The sequence below is a fragment of the Myotis lucifugus genome, unplaced genomic scaffold (assembly GCF_000147115.1).
Source record: "Myotis lucifugus unplaced genomic scaffold, Myoluc2.0 scaffold_205, whole genome shotgun sequence".
In the NCBI taxonomy this organism is placed as follows: Eukaryota; Metazoa; Chordata; class Mammalia; order Chiroptera; family Vespertilionidae; genus Myotis; species Myotis lucifugus.
Window position 1 is genome coordinate 1,418,483 of NW_005871253.1, and position 21,508 is coordinate 1,439,990.

At 43.0% G+C, this 21,508-nt stretch overlaps 1 protein-coding gene and 1 pseudogene across 3 annotated transcripts in view; both read right to left on the bottom strand.

Annotated features, from left to right (window-relative positions):
- The window catches only part of RALGAPA2 (Ral GTPase activating protein catalytic alpha subunit 2), a 288,904-nt gene extending 268,750 nt beyond the window's left edge, over positions 1–20,154 (bottom strand). For all 3 annotated transcript variants that reach the window (XM_023761269.1, XM_023761268.1, XM_014463288.2), the window contains exon 1: positions 19,937–20,154. In XM_023761269.1, coding sequence (XP_023617037.1) covers positions 19,937–20,042 — 106 coding nt within the window. In that variant the 5' untranslated portion in view covers positions 20,043–20,154. The remainder of the gene's footprint in view (positions 1–19,936) is intronic.
- On the bottom strand, positions 2,268–2,522 carry LOC102440101 (annotated as a pseudogene).
- Positions 20,155–21,508: the final 1,354 nt, after the last annotated feature.

Sequence of the window (21,508 nt, forward strand, 5' to 3'; positions counted from 1 at the left end):
GGTAACAGAGCCTGTCAGGGATGTGGGCAGAACTCCTGTGCAGGTCTTTAACTCAAACCGGAGCTATACTAAGGCCTCAGAGATAAACAGAAATAAATCAAAAGTATAAATCAAGTCAGAAATACAAAGAAAAAAGTCATTACCTTGGGGATGTGCAGAAGAGCCAGATGAAAAAGAGCAGAAAGATAAGACAGGTAAGAAACAAGAATAGAGTGGCATTGAAGATGGGAACTGCTGATTTCCCCAAGAAGGAGCTTATGGCAATCTCCCCACTCGTGAGGGCCAGTAAGGAAGAGAGGAGGACAAGTCCTGAACTACAGAGCCCAGACTGTAAACTGACTTTGAGGTGATGACTTTCAGTGTGTTTGACACAGACACTAACAGATTGCTTTATTATAATCACAAAACTCAGAGAAGTACGTTCATACTAATCAGAGAAATAACCAGCAGGTATCTTTGTAGAGCTAGAGGTCATTCCTGAATTTATTTATTTATTTATTCATTCATTCATTCATTTATTTATTTTTAGTTAATCCTCACTAGAGGATATTTTTCCCATTAATTTTTTTTTTTTAAGAGGGACTGGGAGGGAAGGAAGGAAGAGGGAGAGAGAGAAACAGAAACAGAAAGAGGAGAAAGAAACATTATGTGAGAGATACATCAATTGGTTGCCTCCCACATGCGCCCTGACCAGGACTGGGTATCAAACCTGCAGCCCAGGTACGTGTCAAGCCCAGGTACGTGTCACTGACCGGGAATCCAACTCGGGAATCAAACCCGGGACCCTTCCGTGCATGGGGCTGATGCTCTAACCATGGAGCCACTCCAGCCATGCCATTCCTGAATTTAAGAAATTTCCTTTAATTTCTCATTCTTCTTCACCACCAACCAACAGCCAACAAACTGTTTCTTTTTTTTTTTACTTAAACATTTTACTTTATTTACAAACATTGTGCTATAAACAAGGATGCAATTCTACCCCTTTTAAATATTATAACCCATAATTTATAGAAAAAATATTTACATAGTTTTAATCTTTCTGCATAAAACTGTATTATGGGATGAGTAAAATACTGAATGGTTCAAGACATCAAAACAAACCTTATCCAGCTGAATGCCCTAGTGATCGATGCAAATAAGACTCACACTCCTGCCCTGGCCAGTTTGGCTCAGTGGATAGAGCATCGGCCTGCAGACTCAAGGGTCCTGGGTCCGGTCAGGGGAACATGCCCAGGTTGTGGGCTCCGTCCCCAGCAGGGGCGTGCAGGAGGCAGCCGATCAATGATTCTCTCTCATCATTGATGTTTCTCTCTCTTCCTTTCCCTTCCTCTCTGAAATCAATAAAAATATATTAAAAAAAAAAAAAAAAGACTCACACTCCTTAATGTATTACTCCAAGAAATGGAAACATGGATACTTTTGGGACAGGTAAATGCTTCACAATAAAGTCTTCTTAGATAGTATAGTTTATAACTGTGATTGTTTAGGATTGCTCTTAGAGGCTAATGTTTATGCTGATTTTAAAAAATAAGTCACCATTGTAAAAAGGGTATATACTTTTCTACCAATGAAAATATGTATATATTGACCTGGTCTCATCATTCAGACCAATTCCTAAAATAAGAAATGCATGAAAATATTTTAAAACAAAAACACAATTGCCAAGTGACTATCTGACTTACAAAATTAGAATTCTCCTTAAAGTCATACTGTTTTGCACCTCAATAGTACTATGAACTTTTCATAGCCAAGACAATATAGACAAAATATTTAACCAGAGTTCAAAATAAAATCATCCCAATTACCTATTTATCACTTTATATGTAGTAATTAGTTTCTTAAATCCTTTAAGTTTTATCTAGGAGGATGATCACTCTCTGAGCATCATAACTAAGTCACAAGGAACTTCAAAAGTTAAAAAAAAATCATCCCTAAGAAGTGAGAGAAGAAGCTCTAAAAACACAGAAGTGACAGTCCTACCCTTTGAACAATCTTTACCATAGCACAAACTTCTACTAACAGTCAGCAATCAAATGTATTCCAAACCTGGATAGTTACTGCCTCTGATGATCTGATCTTTTTATAATGAAACTATAAGTGCAACATTTATAAAAATCAGATAAATAGGGACTCTGGTTTTATTATCATGTTTACATTTTTGTCAAGTCCAGGGACAGCCAGCGAAGATATGTATCTTCCAATAAAAACCAAAGTAATAACTTCCGCTGGCATCTCTTCTTCTGAGTATGCATTTCCCCCTTTGATCTTCACCCAAATAGTACTAGTAAAAGCAATACAATTGCAACTGAGTTTACTATTATCAATGGCACTCTCATTATGGTTCTTAGAGATGGAATAAGGTTCATTAGCTGAGATTTAATTCCTGGCTCCTCTCTGAATCCACCAATTCCCTGGTCTGCTCCCTAGCCAAGGTACTTGAGGAAACGCTCCTCCTGCAACACCGCGATGGTGCTGACACAGAGCAGGGCCGCCTGCAGCAGTGAGTACAGGGTGAAGGCCATGGTCGCCAGGAACCACCCCGAAACCCAGCAGATTCATCCGCAGCCGCCGCAGGAAACGTTCTATTATTTTCCCATTATATCTCAAAAATGATCTTCTATATTCCATACCAAAATCTACCCTGCCCCACACATTTGTTCAGCAAAACTTCATTGATAATTATTTTTTCACCTCTAGCTGAAAGGGAATAGCAAAAGTTGAGGGCAAAACCTTTGGAGCATACCCCCTATGTTAAAGTCCAGAAGCTATAGGACCTTGGGCAAGTTATTGAAACACCCTGTACCTCAATTTCCTCATCTGAAAAATGGGGCTAACAGTGGTGATTGTAGTGATGATAAAATGAGAATATGCAAAGCCCTTTAAGTGTCAGTCAGTATTAGAAAAATGCTAGTCCTATATAATAAAAGCCTAATATGCAAATCGACCAAACGGGAGAATGACCAGTTGCTATGGCACACACTGACCACTAGGAGGCAGAGGCTCAATGCAGGAGCTGCCCCTGGTGGTCAGTGCACTCCCACAGGGAGAGCGCCGCTCAGCCAGAAGCCAGGCTCAAGGCTGGCGAGTACAGCGGTGGTGGCAGGAGCCTCTCCAGCCTCCACGGCAGCGCTAAGGATATCCAACTGCCGGCTTAGTCCTAGGAGCAAGCCTAAGCCAGCAGTCGGACATCCCCCAAGGGCTCCTGAATTGCGAGAGGGTGGAGACCGGGCTGAGGGACCCCCCCCCCAAGTGCATGAATTTCATGCACCGGGCCTCTTGTATAAAATAAATATCATATCCCCTCTCTTCCACCATGACTCTAAAGGTTCCCTTCCCCTTCTGACTCTACCTGAAACCTGGCAATCTCCTGAGGAGGACTTGCTTCCTTGCAGACTGTCAGGTAAGTCTTCCATTTCCTCCCACACCCCCATACCACTTGGCCTAAGATGAGGTCAGTTCTCACTGATCTCACACTGCAATATCCAGACCATTCTGGAGCTTCTCCTTACACAAAATGCTCTGTGCTGCTCACACCGTCAGTCTACCACCTAGCCCCACCAACCCGAGTTGCACACAGTCTTTCACTCACCACAGCATGCTCTGAAGATTTCAGGGCTTGGCTCACTGTGTTCTCTCCATAACTAGCACTGATTTCAACATTTATCTAGATGCTGCCTGACCTCCTTATCTTTAATTAAGTTGTCCTTCACACCATCTCTGTCACCCATGCCCACCAGTCTTATCCTAGACCCACTTATTACTTATAAGTTCCGACCTCCAACATCCTGGTTCAATCCACTCTCCTGCCACCTGCCATTTCTTATCATTCCTGCTCACTCCTTCTGGAAACCTAGTTCCCATAATTCTTCAACCCTACCGGGTCCTTGAATCCAGTGACCCCCACCATCTTGTCACTATTTATGATCCCCCTCAAGGCTTCACTTCTTTTTTTTCCTGATCTGGTTTCTACAGTCCATTTTTTAAATTAGTCCTTTCATTGTCCCTCAAGCCTCTCCCTTTCCCCTTCCATCATGTTTACTCAAAATCTCAGTCTCAGCTTTGACCTTGACTCAATCAAAGTATTTATTTGAGCTCAGGCCATGTGCTGGACACAGAAAAACAATTTTAGCTATTGTTTTAAATATTAAAATATGCTGATAGTTTTATTTCTTATAGATATCACAGCCATGTTGTATGTACCATTTATACTGTTTTAATATTATTTTATTTTTCCCTAAAAATATATTCAAAATTTTATCATAATTGACCATTTATTTCCATAGGTGTGTGGACGAAAGGGGCCACATGTTAACCTGACAAGTTCAGGGAAGGCCTGCATGGCAATCTTGCAAACTCAAAGACCTAACGTAACCACAAAGGATGGTCTGAAATTAAACTTTAACTAAAAGCAGTTATGCTGGGTAGTCACCTCCTAGTGTTGTAATGTACCCCACGAATCACACAAGGGCCTCAAGAAGTCAAATTAAGGAGTCACATTTATTTCAAAGCTGGGACTACGAGGGGGCAATGCTCTCCAAATCTCGTAGTGGTTAAATAGCCACAACACCAGATTTATAGAGGCAAAAATCACAAAGGTATTGATTACATCTCGGGGTTAGGAATGAGGAACCTGGTTTGCAAAAAAGCAGTTTGTTACAGAAGCTAGATTGAGCCGATTAGTTATCTACAAAGATTAATTATAGTTTCAGGTCTTGGGACCACTGAGTCGACAGGAACGCATTATCTGGAGCCATCGGGTCTTGGGACCACTGAGTCAACAGGAACAACATTATCTGGAGCAACTGGGGCAATTTAGAGTAATTGTGCAGTCCTGGTCTCCAGGTACAGAGGAATGTGTTTTCTAAAACCAGTATGACCACAACCAATGGGGTATTCAAATTACAATCAATAGGGTATTCAATCGAATGGGATGATTTGTATAATTCAGAAAATCAAAATAACTTTTCCATTATTTTAGCAAACAAATAATGACAGAAGCCAAGTCAGCAGGGTAAAAATAGTAAACATTTACCCAAACATGGTTGTCACCATGCTTAAGGTCAACCTTTACCTTAACTGAGCCCATTTGTCTTTTTGCATCTATGATATCATATCCTTGAAATGTCTGGGTAACTTGTAACTTCCCTTTTTCTGGACCCCTTGGGGCACAACTAATGTATCTGGGCGCCAGGGCAGGTATCACAAATTCCTTCATTGTTATGTTAATTGTTCCTGCACCCACCTAAGTATGTATCTATCATTTTACTTCTTATCCAATCCCAAAGGTTTCCCAGCTTTGCTTTCTCCTGCCTTAATCTATCACCAATGGATTTCATGTAACCCACCTATGTCCCCTCCTTTGATTGCAATGTATAAAAATAGATGAGAGCACTAACCAGTTTGGCTCAGTGGATAGAGCATCGGCCTGCGGACTGAAGGGTCACAGGTTCGATTCTGGTCAAGGGCATGTACCTCGGTTGCAGGCACAACCCCAGTGGGGGGTGTGCAGGAGGCAGCTGATCGATGTTTCTCTCTCATCAATGTTTCTGGCTCTCTATCCCTCTCCCTTCCTCTCTGTTAAAGAATCAATAAAATATATTTAAAAATAGACGAGAAACTGCCATTCTCTGGAGCATTATCTCAATCCCTTGAGGTTCTGCTTTCCTGCAACTGTCGACAGTTTGGCTCAAATAAACTCACAAAAATTCTTCACAGGTTTGAATGTTTTTTGTTAACATGTTCTCCACAGCATTTAAACTAAAAGTGAGAGTGACCTGGAGCAGCAGACACTGCTTTTCCTCCAGTTCCCTAACCCTAACCATTCCTACAGCATACCCTTCCTCTTCCTGTTCAGGGGTTACCTACCCCCATAACACCCCCCGCACCCCCCCCCCCACACACACACACAAAGCCATGCCCTTTAGGGAAGTTGGCTGTTCCCTTGATCCAGGGGATGGAACCTGATGCTGCTAAGTCAATTATGGTGGCAACATGCCCCTTGCCAGTGAAGTGTTTAGGCTCAAGCCTGTGTGACCCAACACTTGTCAATAAAAAATGGGAGGAATTCTGATGATGTCTGGAAAAGAGAAATAGTTCTTAAAAGGACACAAAGAAAAAATAGTTCCCTTTTTCCTGCCTTGGACATTGTAATATCTGGGTGCGATGCTTACAGTGGCTGCAGGCATTTTACCACCTGAGGGACGGAACTGCCATGCTGCAGACACTAAGGAAGGCAAAGTAGGGAGGCAGAGAGAGTCTGGGCTGTCCAGGTCACTAAACTGCTAAATTAGCTGACTCTGGAGCCACCCTGCCTTGGGACCACTTTTTATAAGAGAAAAAAATTCTTTGTCATTCACCTTTATATTTGGGTTTTCTATTACCTGCAACCAAAAACATCCCTGTGGATACTGAAATAAAATCTGACAGAATAGGAAACAAATACTACTATAATTGAAAAAATTGTTAAAGTTAAATTCATCCACTTTATTTCCTGAGATGTATTACTTTCATTTCCTTATACCAATAAGGTAAACCAGATATAGAAAGTAAAATTCTTAGAAATCATAAAGATGTTAACACTTTGTTATCTAGGACTGACAGGTCATATATAAAAGTAATTCTGTATATAAATCTGTATATACTCCAACTAAAAGTCATAAAAAGGTAATTAAATAGTAATTTTATCCTGAACATTTTTGACACATTTCTCAAATGCAGGATTCTAAAACTTTGTTTTTAACAGAGATATCAACTACCAATATAATAAAACACAACATAAACATCCTTGAAATATAATGTTCAAATCAAATGTCTTATATATATTTTAATATGCCCATTCCTTTTTATACGAAAAACTAGAAATCTAGTTTTAAACTAGAAATCTAGTTTCATCAGCCTTTTTATACGAATGAACACTTTCTCCTACTTTTCTTGGTTGAATTAGGGCTAGCCTATATTACAATCAAAACCACTCAGTAGGTAGAGTCAGAGATAAAAATAAAATGGATAAAGGAGGAGCTAAATGGTGACTTCTAAATCTCCATTTCTAAAAACTAAGGAAGAAGAAAAGTGATGTTGAGGGTAGAGAGAGCCATCTTACTTATGTTAAATAATTATTGTTAGTAATTATAATAACAGCTTACAAAAGAGCTTTGTATACATTAACTCAAGTAAACCTCCAACAGCCCTGGTAAGCAGATACTATCAGTAGAGGGTCAGAGAAGGTAGGCCACTGCCAGGACTCAAATCTAGGCAGTCAGGCTCCCACATTACTCACCTAATTAAGTCTAATATTAACAGAAAGTGATCAAGGAGGTTCAGGGAAGCATAAAACATACTTGGAAATGTAATATTTTTAAGTAGGTATCTGGTTGGAGTCACAGAACTAGTTACCAAATCCAAAAGAGAACTCAGAAATTGGTTTATTTAGGACACCAGAGCCAGCTTACAGGTGGAATGACCCTCCTCCTGAACAGGTTAAAAGGATGGCCTTTCTGTGAAATTACCTCAACAAACACTGAAATGGCCTTCTCCAAAGGGCTGTCTTTACCTCCAGAAAATCATCACAGTCCCTGCCTTGCCCGCAGCCACAGACACTCTCACATCTGCTGTATCCCTTACACAAGCGCCTGTGGTTGCTGGGCAGCCACTCTTACTCCCAGGCCACAATCTGCTAAGGCTGAAACTCACAATCTGAAGAATGGTGGTGAATTTGTTACACGAGTACAATGAAACGTGATATGACCATTTAAGTATTATGTAATTCTTCAATTACTGACATGGGAAATATCCAAGGCATGTTAAGTCAAAAATGTAGTGTTAGACCATGCATAATGACTATTCATGTAAAAGTGTGTTAATGTGTATACACATACAAGACAGAAAGAGAGCGAGAACATGAGAAAGAGAAGGCAATGCACAAAAACAAGAGCCAGCACAGAAAGCGTGTTCACCAAAATTTTAACAATGGTTATCAGGAGACTGCAGAATTTAAAGAGCTTTTTCATACTTAAATAATTTTTTTGCTTATTCTTATTATTCAAATGTTTATAATAATAAGTACAATTTTATAACCAGAGTATTTTTCATTTGGTGGGGGGGAAGCTTCCAGAGTATTATGGAAAGAGGTATTTTTCAAAGCCTGACTAATTACCATAAAAAAGAAAGGAAGAACTCATCTGACATGACACCAGGCCAAATTTTCTTTAAACTTTTCTTACTTTTCAACTTTAAAGAACACTCAAGATGCAAACAATATATAAAGTAGTATCTTTACTAAGACTAAAATGCCCTCAAAACAGCATATAATTTAAACTTCCTGTGTCCAACAATGCAAATTAAACTTCTTCTGTAATAACATTCATTGTACATAACGCCTTGTAATGATCTAGTTATTAAAGTCCTTTGTTGTCATTAAGGAAAGCTATGTTTTTCTAATTGTCATTTACTGAAAAGTGTAGTAAAATCATCGAGTCAGGAAGGAAGAAACTGTCTTTGTCCAGCCATTCAACAGCCTGCACTGAGTAGGAACAACAAATGTGTGATATCTTCTGAATGAAAAAATGTGATGAAATTTCCAATCACGATACAATTCATTTACAAGTGGCATTGATTATCAACTGCATACACAAATCCCCTTCTGTGCACTCTCAGATAGCAACATTGGTTCATAAAAATCACATCTTCAAGTAACACTGAACCAAAGATCAAGACTCCCCCAGGCCTTTCCATTAAGAAAGGCAATAAAGCCTAGCCGGTACTGCTCAGCTGACTGAGCATCGTCCCATGCACCAAAAGGTCACCAGTTCTGATCCCCCAGTCAGGGCACATGCTAGGGTTGCGGGCTCAATCCCCAGTAGGGATTGTGCAGGAGGCAGCCAATCGATGTTCCTATCTCTATCCCTCTCCCTTCCTCTCTCTCTAAAATCAATAAAAACATTTTTTAAAAGAAACTATATTTTTTAAAATATATTTTTAATGATTTCAGAGAGGAAGGGAGAAGGAGAGATAGAGAGAAACATCAATGATGAGAATCACTGATTGGCTGCCTCCTGCACACCCCACATTGGGTTCAAGCCGCAACCCGGCATGTGCCCTAACCGGAATCGAACCATGACCTCCTGGTCTGTAGGTCAACACTCAACCACTAATCCATACCGGCCAAGCATAAAAAGAAACTATCAAAAGCACAGACAAGGTAGGTCCTAATGTAGCTGGGTACCTGAAATGGGGCCAGTCTGCAGTGGTTGCTGCCTTTTGCAATCATTTATATGGATATATTAATATTATATGACCCATCAGCATTTTCCTGTGCTCATTCTTTTTCAGCCACTGACAAAGTCCCATTTTACGTCAATATCAGAGGCACTTTCTAATATATCTGTTCTTTGCCTCTGACTAGAATTTGGAGTAACACAGCTCAACCCTGTATCACTACACACCGGGGCCGAGTCACTCTAGCTTTGCTGACCCATTGACCAGTGTTTGCAGCCTGTCTTCTCATCACTATTCACTGCTGCAATAAGGAAGGACACCAGTACGTGTGCCCCACCCCCTAAACCTGTGCCTGCCACGGCTTCCACAGACACTTCTCTTCAGCACCACTCCTTTCTCTTCCCTCTTCTCTCTTCTGTCTTCAGTCACTGTTCAGTTTTTGGGCCAAGGATCTGACTTTTTATAAAGTAAGCCAAAAAAAGCTTTCTTTACAAAGATCCGACCTAAAGGTCAACTGAGGTCACTCCCCTGCTCTTAGTCCTGGACCAGGGCACCCCATCTCACTGAGACCTACAAGCCTCACCTGGTGTACCCTGACCTCTCCTTTCTCATCCCTGCTCATTTCCCTAACCCAACTCCTTCAACTCTATTGACTTCCATGAGATTCCCGAACCCATTATGACTCAGAACCTTTGCACCTAATGTTCTCTCTGTTATGAACATTGTTCCCAGAAATAATCACAAAGCTGATCCCACTTAACACAGATGCTGACTGTAAACCTCTCTTCAGAGAGGCCTTCCTTGACCCTTCTATCTAGATCTGCACACTCCTACCCTTAATCAAGCTTCATTTTTCTGTAAACATTTCCTGAAATTATATCTTTTGTTTTTACTTGTTAATTTCCATCTTTCCTAATAGAATAAAAATCTCATAAAGCTGGGCTTCATTTGACACAGAGCAATCAGTAACGATTTGTGGAATGACTTAAACACAATGTTATATGGAGTAACCTAGACAGACTCTTAAGAGTGGTCAATCCATTTATTAAAAGGGTAACCCTTACTTCCCCCAAATTACATAAATCCTCAAATATAACTCCCATAGTCTTAAGTAGAACTTACAGAATGTCATTTAAGATTTTCTCAATGAACTAGGATTACTAACCCAAAAGTCAATGAACTTCACCTTGTGGTATACATGGGCATAGGTGAGATATAAGCAGTGCTGCTTTGTGTGGGAATGTACCAGAATGCCTTTCCAGAACTACTTTCTCAAAATTATCTAAGCCAGAATGAGATTCAGTCTATAAGGTACAGGGCAAGTGATCCAGACTGGCTAATCAGAGTACCAATACCCCTCACCCAATGATTGGTACAGGAATAGACACATGACCCACATAGGACCAATCAGAATGTTCTCAAGAACTAGAATGAGGGGAGGGGATAATGATATTACCATCCACTTGGGAGGATAAAATGAGTTAATACATGTAAAAGTATTTCTAGCAGTGTTTACACTTGTAAAGTGCTGATTAAATGCTACTTATTATTATTCTTACAAATAAGGAAATATGTTACCAAGAGGAATCTAGGTGAACAAGAAGCTATTCATGTTCTCAATGTACTTATCTAGTGGGGTAGATAAGGCAGAACACAAATAAGAATACAAAGCCAAAGGCTATCAATGCCAAATGAGAGGTACAGAATGCTATGAGAATTCTGAGGACAGATCATTTCAGGGTAGAGGGACAAAGAAAGCTTATGTGGAAGATGTAACGTGCTTGGGTTGTCTCCTGGAAGAATTCTAGATGGCAGGATGGGCAATACCTTCTGGGGAAAGGGAGGATGTATTAGCTTGAGTTCTCTGAGAAGTGGACACCAAGACAGAATTAGACATGCAAGAGATTTATCGGGGGAACTGTCTGTGAAGAGTAAAGGGGAAGACTTGAGAAGCAGTGAGAGGCTTCAGACCACAATGCATTTCTGACCCCTATGAAAGAGGAGGAAGGAAGGAGGGGGGAGGAAGTCTCAGACTTCAAAACATTCCTGAGAAGGTCTTGGTCAGGCCTATGGGGAGTTCTCACATCAGAGCCCCCCATTCAGAGGCAACTGGGTCTCGCAGGAATGGGCCACATTAGTACTCCTGCTTGCTCAGTCACTGACTGGGAGTAGCCCAAGAGAAGCTCAAGTTTGACTAAAATGTGGTGGCGAATTCAAGGGTAGCAGCTGGAGCCATCATGCTCCCCGAAGCAGGAGAGCTGAGTGGCGCATTCTCATGGCTCCCATAGTTGGACACAAGCAATGTCACCAGTACACCTTATGTGTCCTTGAAAACATGGTTGAGGCTCAATGAATATGTGCCATCACTTTAAAATAAAACACAAGGCAATATTAGTAGGGTTCTTATCTTTTTCAAAGGTGTTTTTTTTTAAATAAACCACAATTATAATAGGGAAATCAAAGTACATATTTAATGTTGAAGATTACAACTAATAGTATTTGATGTCTTCCAGATGTGGTTTCAGTTTCTAAAGCAATATATAAAATGATTATGAAACATCTCTTTTCTAAAAATAAAACTTAAAACCCTGAAATGAGGATTAGATCTCAGAAACAAAGCTCTCCTAAGAATCCAGAAGGCAAATCCTATAGGAATTGGCAGCGATTTGATCAAATGAGAAACCATTCTACAAAGTATAAAGCGCTACATTAATATCAGAAATCAATACAGTCAATAAAGTTATTTCTTATGTGGGTTAAGCTGCATTTAAGGCAAAAATGGAGAAAATCAAAATTACCCTTAAATACTAGAGCCATACCCAGCAGGGGAGATGCTCCCACAGAGAGAGGCAGGAAGGAAAGAGGACCACTGAGGACACAGCAAATTCTTTTGTCCCACCTCACACTACTATCAGGCATCATCTGCACTACTTAAACTGTTCTCATTATCTATAATAATAAAAGCATAATATGCTAATTAGACGGGACATTCTTCCGGACATCCTTCTGTCCTTCCAGATAAAGCCGAGGCTGCAAGGGAAGTCCGGGTCCCGGGTGCCTGCCGGTAGCCGGAGGGAAGCCCAGCTCCCAGGTGTCTGCCGGCAGTCAGAGGGAAGTCTGGGTCCCGGGTGCCAGAGGGAAGCTGGTGCCAGCAGCTGGGGGAAGGAAGGCCTACTCTTGCATGAATTTCGTGCATCAGGCCTCTAGTCTATCTATATAAAACCCTAATATGCAAATAGACTATACGGCAGAACAACCAAACAACCAGTCACTATGAAGTGCGCTGACCACCAGGGGGCGCGCACGGGATATGGTGGGCATCGGCAGCAGGCAGCAGAGCGTGGAACATGGCGGGTGTCAGCCGAGGCAGGATGGTGGAGCAGGTGAGCGGGGCGCCAGACCAAGGCAAGGCGCAGGTCACTGTCATTGGGGGGAGCCTCTGGTGGCTCCTGCACACCGCAGTCCCACCCGGTACTCGCACCCGCTGCCGGAGCCCAGCGCCAGCTCTGATCACTCAGTGTCATCAGCAGGTGCAAGGGGCGGCTGCCGGCCCCAATCGCCTCTCAGGGCTTCTCCACCTCCCCCTGGTCCTGAAGAGCGATCGGGGCAGCAGCCACCGCTCACGCCTGCTGACGGCACCGGCTCCAATCACTCTTCGCCATCAGCAGGTGCGAGCAGGGGCCAGCGCCATCATTGCGTGGGAGCAGTGGACGGTGGGGGCGGGGGATGCAGGGGGGGCTGCCAGCAGACAGGAAACCAGGAGCCACGGCAGGAGGGGCTGGTCAGGGGCGCGGAGGATGGGCCAAGACCCGCCCCTGTGCCCACTGCAGCCTCACAGCTCACAGTTCAAGGTGCACGAATTCGTGCACTGGGCCCCTAGTTTATATACATATAAATATATACACATACATATACATATATTCATATCCCTCTTCTGGCCAAGCATTTAATACATAAATTAAATGTACTTATTAGATCACGCCCCAAAAGAACAAGAAAATACCTTACAGATTACAATTTTTCTTTATTTTAAGGAGATACATGACACAGAAGAGGGACCAAGACATACTCAGTTCCTATCACTGCACCAGTGATAAAACTAGCTCAGCAGTTCACTTTACCTCTGACCTTCACAGAGAAAACAGAAACTGTCACATGAGAGCTCCCTCCACATCCCGGTCAATCAGCACCCCAGTCTTGCTTCCTCCATGTGGCCTTAGTCAAGCCTGATCTCCTGCCCCATGCTCTAGATTCTACTGCAGAGCACATCTTCCTCCATTTTTATCCCCTTTCTTACTACTCTTTATTCACTTGCTCTTTTATTAGTTCCTCTTCCAAAATGTAAGTAACTCAAATTCCCTGTCTTAAAAAACATAAAAATCATATCTACATACACACACACACACACACACACACACACACACACACCATCCATCCATCCATCTTTGACCTGGAATGTCCCATCCTCTTCCTGGAATATTAATCTGTACTCTTTCTGTTGCAAGACCCAGAAATACAAGCCAAGCCAACTAAGGCAAAAACAGGGTGTTACTGGCTCCTGCAACTGAAAAGCTCAGGGGTGGAGATGGCACACACCCCCCTTCCTCCCTCGGTTCACACAGGGTCCACTGGGCCCTTCTTACTCTCCATCTCTGCTCTGCCTCCCTCTGAGTGTGAATTCAATTTGAGATGAGACAGGTGCTCTCCACATTGAGAGAAAGATGAACACTTGCAGCCTGGGCTACATCCTCATGGTTTGCAATCCAGAAGAACGGGAGCCTTGTTCTCTCAGCATCTACTGTTTCAAATCTCAGGGAGACTGGGCCTCTTGGACCACTCACTAAGGGACGACATGGGTTTTGGCTCTGTCTTCTGCTTAAAAACTCTTCACTAGATTCCCAACATCTATCCATACCACAGGATAACAGCCAGTGGACATTTAAGCCCCTGGGGACCACATCATCCCCTTTGCACAAACTCCTCTTTGCAGTCTCTCACCCCCAAACTTGTCCATCTGGGAAACTCCCATTTTCATTCATTATCCCAAACCCACCTCAGACCCGACTCCCTCAGGACATGCACCACTACAAGAGGCCTTTCTGCTCTGCCTCCTCTGCACCTGGCAGCCGCCTCTACAGTTCCAGCCCGCCTCACTGAGGCACTAACGCACACCCTCTTTGTAAATGTAGTTGTTTACATGTCTGTCTCCCTACCAAACAATAAATCCTGGGCAGGCCCATTTAGGAAAGCAATGTGAAACGAGTCATAAACATGCTAAAATCCAGAAATTTTATTTCAATAGAATCTATTCTAAGAAACTAATGCTAAATATAGGAAAAGCTGCTTCTGAAGATGTTTACTGCAGTATTATTTATATTGGAGAAAAAGAGAGGGAGGGGGGTGAGGGGCGAGGAAGAAAACAATTTCACCATCCAAGAAATTATATTGGGGGAATAATATTAAGCTAAATTATAGTATATAGTCTCAACAAATATTTGTAGTTAGTAAAAAAAAAATGAGAGGAATAAAACATAGTGAAATGCTAATATTAGAAAAGTTTAAAAGGCAACATTTAAAATTGTAAGTGAACTTAAAGCAACAGATGCACACACAAAAAGAACTATACCAAAATGTTCTGTCTTGCTCTATTGTTAGGGGCAAAAATAGAATATTGGGGACTAGCTATGGTTATGGGAAATAGTAATCATGCTCCGTTAACCATGACTGCCTTGTGTTGGTTAAAGAAAGGACATTCTGACCTGGCTGGGAGTCGTGTACCGCCAGGACCTGGGAGTCAACCTTTGAATGCAGCCCATTCTCATTCAAGAACTGCCTACTTTCATGGAAAGATTAACAACCTAATTGACCAAACAATGGAGTCCCACTCCAGCCTGCATAGCCTACTTCCCCATACCTGTAACCCCTACTTCCCCATGTAATCTTTGTCTTACCCTATATAAGCAACTGGCTTATGGGGGACTGCAGAGCAGATGTTTGTGGATGACCTGCTGCTCTCCCATACTGCAGACAGTACTGGAATAAATGCTCATATATTATTCAGCCCGGTCTCTATTTAAATGGCTCAAATAGTGACAGGCAGCACGGACCTACTGATTGTCCTTGTCCGGTTACACTATCAGTATATAGAGCACTTGCGAGAGACTATTCTCTCCTCTCTGGATCCAAATATTTGGACCAAATCCTGGTGTCACTTGATTTCACTTGACTGTGGCCTCCGATCCCAAATCTCTTTTTCTTCTGATTAACCATTCCTCGCCTAGCTTCTGCAAACTTCACTTTCATTATTTCACTTAGAGAAACACTCCTGCTGCCTGGTCCTTTAATTCCCCACCCCTCCTCTCCATTCATGGAACTTCTTATCTCAGGCCCTCATCATTTGTCTGCTCAGTCACTGCCTGTGTTCAGTGCCACCCCTCCCATCAGCCCCAATCCATTTTTCCTGGCCCTGTTGGCAGTGTTCTCAAAACTTACCATTTGACCTGCTAAGAATTCTCCAAGGAGGCCCTCTCACCTGCAGGATAAGATCTGAGCTTCTAAATCAGGCAAACAAAACCCTTTCTGATCTGATCCCCAACCTGCCTCAGCTTCTCTGTCAGATCACCTATTCCTCTCCTCCTCTTCTCCCCCACAATCCGTCCTCTCCCCCAGCCCATCTAACTCACTGTCCTGACCCTTCCCCGGCCTACACAGCACTCTAGTCATTTATCTGACACCGTGGATGCCCTCAGGGCCAGGGTTCCAGCACCCCATCTTCTATGCCCAACATCACCTCCATCACTCCCCCTGAACAGGAGGAAGAGGCAGGCTGGTGTTCCTCACCTTCCCACAATATTGCCATATGTACTCCATCTTCCCTTAGTTGAAACTGCCCTCCCCCTCTACTTTCCCAAATTCTAGTCATAGCCACTTGCTAAATGTGGCCACTGAGCACTTGAAATGCGGCCAGTCTAAACTGAGATGTGTTGTAAGTGTAGAGTAGACACTAGATTTCAAAGACTTGGTATGAAAAAAAAAAAAGTTTAAAAAAATATTTTATTTTACCTGTTGATAATATACATATTAGACATGTGGGGTTAAATAAAATATATTATTAAATTCAATTTCACTTGTTTTCTTTTACCTTTTCTTTTTTTGTTAAGCCTCACCTGAGGATATTTTTCCATTGATTTTTAGAGAGAGTGGAAGGGTGGGGGAAGAGGGAGAGATACATAGATAGATAGGTAGAGAAAGAGAGAGAGAAAAAAACCTCGATGTGAAAGAGACACATTGATTGGTTGCCTCCCGCACACACCCCAACTAGGGGCTGGGATTAAACCTGCAACCCTCGTACATGACCTTGACTGAAATCCCCTGGTGCGCAGGCTGGGGCTCTCACCCCTGAGTAATGCCGGCCAGGACTCCCTTTACTTTTTAAAATGTGGCTACTAGAAAATTTAAAATTACACATGTCGTTCACATTACATCCTATTGGACAGAGCTAGTTTAACCATTCTTCAGGGCGTAGCAGGAGTAAAACTTCAAGATGCCCCTATTTTTGTGCCACCCTTGGTTATCCTTTTTGCCTCCTTGAAATCCTATAATGGAGTCTACCATATAAGCCACAATCTAATTATACAATGCACTATTGTTCACTAATACCCTATTCTTCTTGCTATAATAATGCCATTTCTATACCCTCTTTTGGGACTCAGTAGGCAGTCAACTTTTAATTAGACATGAGACCTTTGCTGGAGCAAGACAGCAATATGTTTTTCGTTTTTGTTTTGTTTTGTTTGCTCATTTACTTTCCCAATAATGATTTAGACAGTGTAGGGAGAACTGGAAGTCAGGGGACCTAACAGCTCTTTCTTCTTCCTCCAATTAATAAAATACATACAGACCATTTAGTACATGGCTTGGCCCCGTATAAGGCCTGCCTATGTCTCCGTTTCCCCCACTATAAAATAAATCAGGTCAATTTACAATAAGCAGCCAGATCAAAGTAGCTAAGCAAGTTCTAATTGGAGTCATTATCTTGATACCAAGAAATACTCTACTTTTCACAGCTAATTGTGTTTTGTTAGCCAGTTGTCTTAAAGACAGACTAATTTTAATGGAGAGAACAAGTCCATCACAATTATCAAAATAAGAAAGGGTGGGGCAAACTACCTATCAAATGCTCTCCTACCTATTAATAATGGGAAATAAGCAATGAGAGAGGAAACTGTCAAGTGCCTACTCCAAGCTGAAATAGTTTACACATCACACTCACAGACATTACCATACACATTTTACAGAATAGAAACTGATGTTCATAGACAGGCTAAGTAACTAGACCAAAGTCATGTAGCTGTGCTACAAATCAGGTCAGCAGTATCATCTCTGTATGTAAAAAAAAATGACATCGTTATTATCACTTGAAGATAAAATGTATGCAAATCAAGAATATCATATAAGTATACAAATAAAAATACAATAATTCTATTCTCCTTCAAATAGTTTTCTTGATCTTGGCTAATCCCCATTTTTCAGAGCAAGAGACCTATTTTTCTAAGTAGACTTTTCCTTAAAGTAGGAAACAAGTAGGGTATGTAATGTAGTAGGAACTAGTGTATTAATAATACATTATTTTCTTTAAGTCTTTAAACCAGTTGTAAGTGAAAGCTTACATTAAACATTATGACTAGATTTCCTCAGATACATTTACAAAAATCTAGTCCCTATAGATAAAGATTACAGTAATCAAGTCAATTGGGCCATTTCAAAAAACAAATGCATCAACAACAATAATAACAAAAATACACCTAAAAAAAGAACCTCTCCATGTCACACAATTTAAGTCATAATGAGCTCTATGAAATGATAAAAGAAAGTTCCTCAAAGTAAGACACACACACACACACACACACACACACACACAGTGAAACCCCAATTACATAGCTAACTACTTTCTCACAATGGTAACAATGTACTGTGTATCTCTAAGAAACCGAACTGATCTCGGTTTAATTGATTCTGCCTATACAAAATAGCCAACTTAAATCTCCAGACTTGGACAGAACGAAAGTTCAAATTCTCTACCACAGAAAAAGTCCAAAAGTATCAAATGCTTTAAAATACTGCTCAACTCTCCTTATCAAAAACGTCCCTGCAGTCTGTGTTAATCAGTCACTACTAAAAACTCCACACAATGCAACCTGTGTGCGCCTGGTATTTTACTACAGGAAGTAGAAAGTTCAGTTTACCAAGAAGGCCACATTTCACTTTCAAAGGTCTTGAAAACTAATCCCTCTAACAGTAACTAATTTACATTTCATTCCGATCTGAACAAGAAAGTGTAATCTCAAGAAATCCACGATTGTGAAGAATTTCATTTGGCAAAACCAGGTGTGTTCTTTTTATTTCTTTAGAGGTACTTCACAGAGTATAAATAAAAATAATTTGCAGCTTTTCATCTCATGGGCAAGATCTTTATGTAAAATTCTCACATATAAAATGAATTCTTTTAATCCATATTTCCTCAAAAGACAGACATATTAAGACGACATGCCTTAAATCAGGTGATTTTTGCTCATTTTAAGAATAAAAATGGCAGGGGAGGGTTGGGGGGGGTAAGAGATCAAACGAAGGACTTGTATGCATGCATATAAGCATAACCAATGGACACAAAACACTAGGGGGGGGGGGTGAAGGCATGTGGGGGGGGGGGGTAGAGGAGGGAGAGAAGGTCAATGGGGAAAAAAAAGGAGACGTGTGTACTTCTATTTGTAATATTTTAAACAATAAAATAAATTTTAAAAAATGGCATCTAGAAGAAACATAAGGTGTCCTTTTCTTTGTCCACACATACACAGACAAGTCTACAGACAGCAAAGGTGTTTTCATCCTAAACAGAAGTTAAGACTAAGGAAGTCAGAAAACAGAAAACAAAACAGCCTAGCACACCAGTTACCGACCACATGCAGCAGGTGACAGGAAGCCTGGCGGACCCTTCACACCCACAGGGATGAGCATCCCAGGTCAACTGCAGGCCCACCTGGGTTCTGCTGAACCTCCACCCCGCAGTCCCATGGACACAGAAGAAAGCAAAAAGCCATCCCTGTCATCCTGGCGATAAAGGAGAAGCAGCCTCCTTGAACCCAGGAAAGTCACCCCTCCCTCCAAGCAAACACCAGGGGCCCCCTTCACACCGAGGACACAAAGAAACTGAAGCAGCCAGATCCAAAATAAAGGTAATTTTTAAAGGGGGGAGGGGCGTGAGATTTAAATTAAATGTGTCCAGGGATCACTTGGAGTCTCAGTCTATTTGGGGACTCAGACTCAAAAGTAAAAATAAAATGTAAAGGGGGGAGGGGGAGCGAAAGAGAGGACAGTTCAATTAAGGACCACTTGAGGTCCCAGTCTACTTAGGGTCCCGGACTCAACAATGTTCAAACTGGAAGGGGAGATGACAGTTCAGCGTGCGTGCGAGGGGCACCGGGGTGCAGGGTCTGCTGGGGAAGGGATGGTCCCGGCAGTGTCCCGCCTCGAGGTTTCCCGGTGAGAATCGGGGGGAAGTTCACACCGGAGGGCTAGGCTGCCCGCTTTTCGGGGAACAAGCCCAAGACCCAGAGTCGGGGTCGGTCGCCCGCCGCCCCCACTCCACGCCCTCCCCGTCTCAGCTCCGACCACCCCGCCCGCGCGCGGGCAGTGCCCGACCCCAGGGCTGCGGCGCGCGCCTCACCCAGCAGCGCCCGCAGGTGCTTCAGGCGGGTCAGCACGTCCTTCTTGGGGTCCAGCACCTTCTGGGTGGACTTCTTCACATCCCCATGGCTCCTCCGGGAGAACATCCCGCCGCGGGAAGCCCGGTCCCGCCGCGGGGGCAGGAGGCGCCGGAGCCGCGCGAGTCACAGCACAGGGTCCGGCCCGGCGCGTGTCGCGTGGGCCACTTGGCCGCCCCTCTCCCTGCCGCCGCCGTTGCCGCTTCAGCTGTGACTCCAGGAAGGAGGGGCGGGCCGCCCGGGCACCGAGAGGGGAGGGGCAGGAAGGCGGTGTCAACAAGGGACCGACGGCCCCGCCCCGCGGGAGGCGCCAGCCGCCCCTCGGGCGCAGCGCACGTGCGCGTGGCCGGGACTCCTCGCCGGGCGCCGCTTGGAGCGCCGCGAGTCACAAAGAAGCTAGCTAGCCCCAGGTTCTCGCTGTACTACAAGTCCCGGAATGCACCGCGATAGAGCCCTCCAATTAGACTGGCGTGACTTTGGCACGATGGGAGTCAGTGGGCCGGCTCTAAGCGCGTCCTCCCTTCCTACCCGCCGTGGGCCGCAAGTCCACTTGGGAAGTGTAGTTTTATGCAGGAGGCGAGGCTCTGCGATCGCCTTTCCAGTCTGAGCTGTTGGGCAGTAGCCTTCCGCCTTCAACCTCGGGAGGCCCAGGGCTGCCTTCCTTTCACTCTGTGTGCCCACTGCAGTTCCCGCTACTGCATCGTGAACCACAGAAACATCTCAGTAAGAAAAGTTTCAGGGCTTTTAAAATGCAAACCATTCTAAGTTCTAGCTTCAGGAATCACACCAAGGAGCCAGGGACCCATGGAAATCCCTTTGACCATACCAAAATCGGAGCTCCAATTGCTCACTAAAATGCATGGCTTTGGCAGGAGGGAAGGGCATGCCTAGGCTCTGGATGAAGAGGTCCTTGGTTTCTGAGACCCAATCTCACTTGGAGTGCGAGAGTCCCTCACTTAGAGGGCTCCAGGGGATCTTCTTGCTTTGTAGGAAGGGCATGTTCTCTGTGTTGTGCAAAGCCCTATTAGCAATTCGGTAGTAGAACCAGAAATAGAACTTGAGAGACCTGACGCTCGGCCATTTGCCTTTAAGGTCAGGTACCTGTAACGTGGGGTAAGAATGAGAAGGAAGATGGTCTTACAAGAGATCCTACTGCATCTGGATCCTTTGATGCTCCAAATTTTGACAACATTTTAGTAAGTACTTAAGCTGGCTGTTTAAAAAGACCTGGTTTCCATCAGATTAGGACAACACAACTGTCTTTTTTCATTCAGCTGAACTGTAAATTGGAGGAAAAGCCAGGGATTTACACAGCTCTGTGTCCATTACTGAGCACAGAATTTTGGCCAAAAAAAGTTCATTAAATAAAAGGAAATAAAAAGCCAAAATGGTCCAACATATTTTATCTAGACATGCAAAATATAACTCATAATTGTTATATTTTTAGAGTTGCCTCTATTTTTGGAGTTGTGAAAAGAGAATTGATAGAACTAGAGTATATTCATCCTGAAGAAATATTACTCAGCAATGCAAAG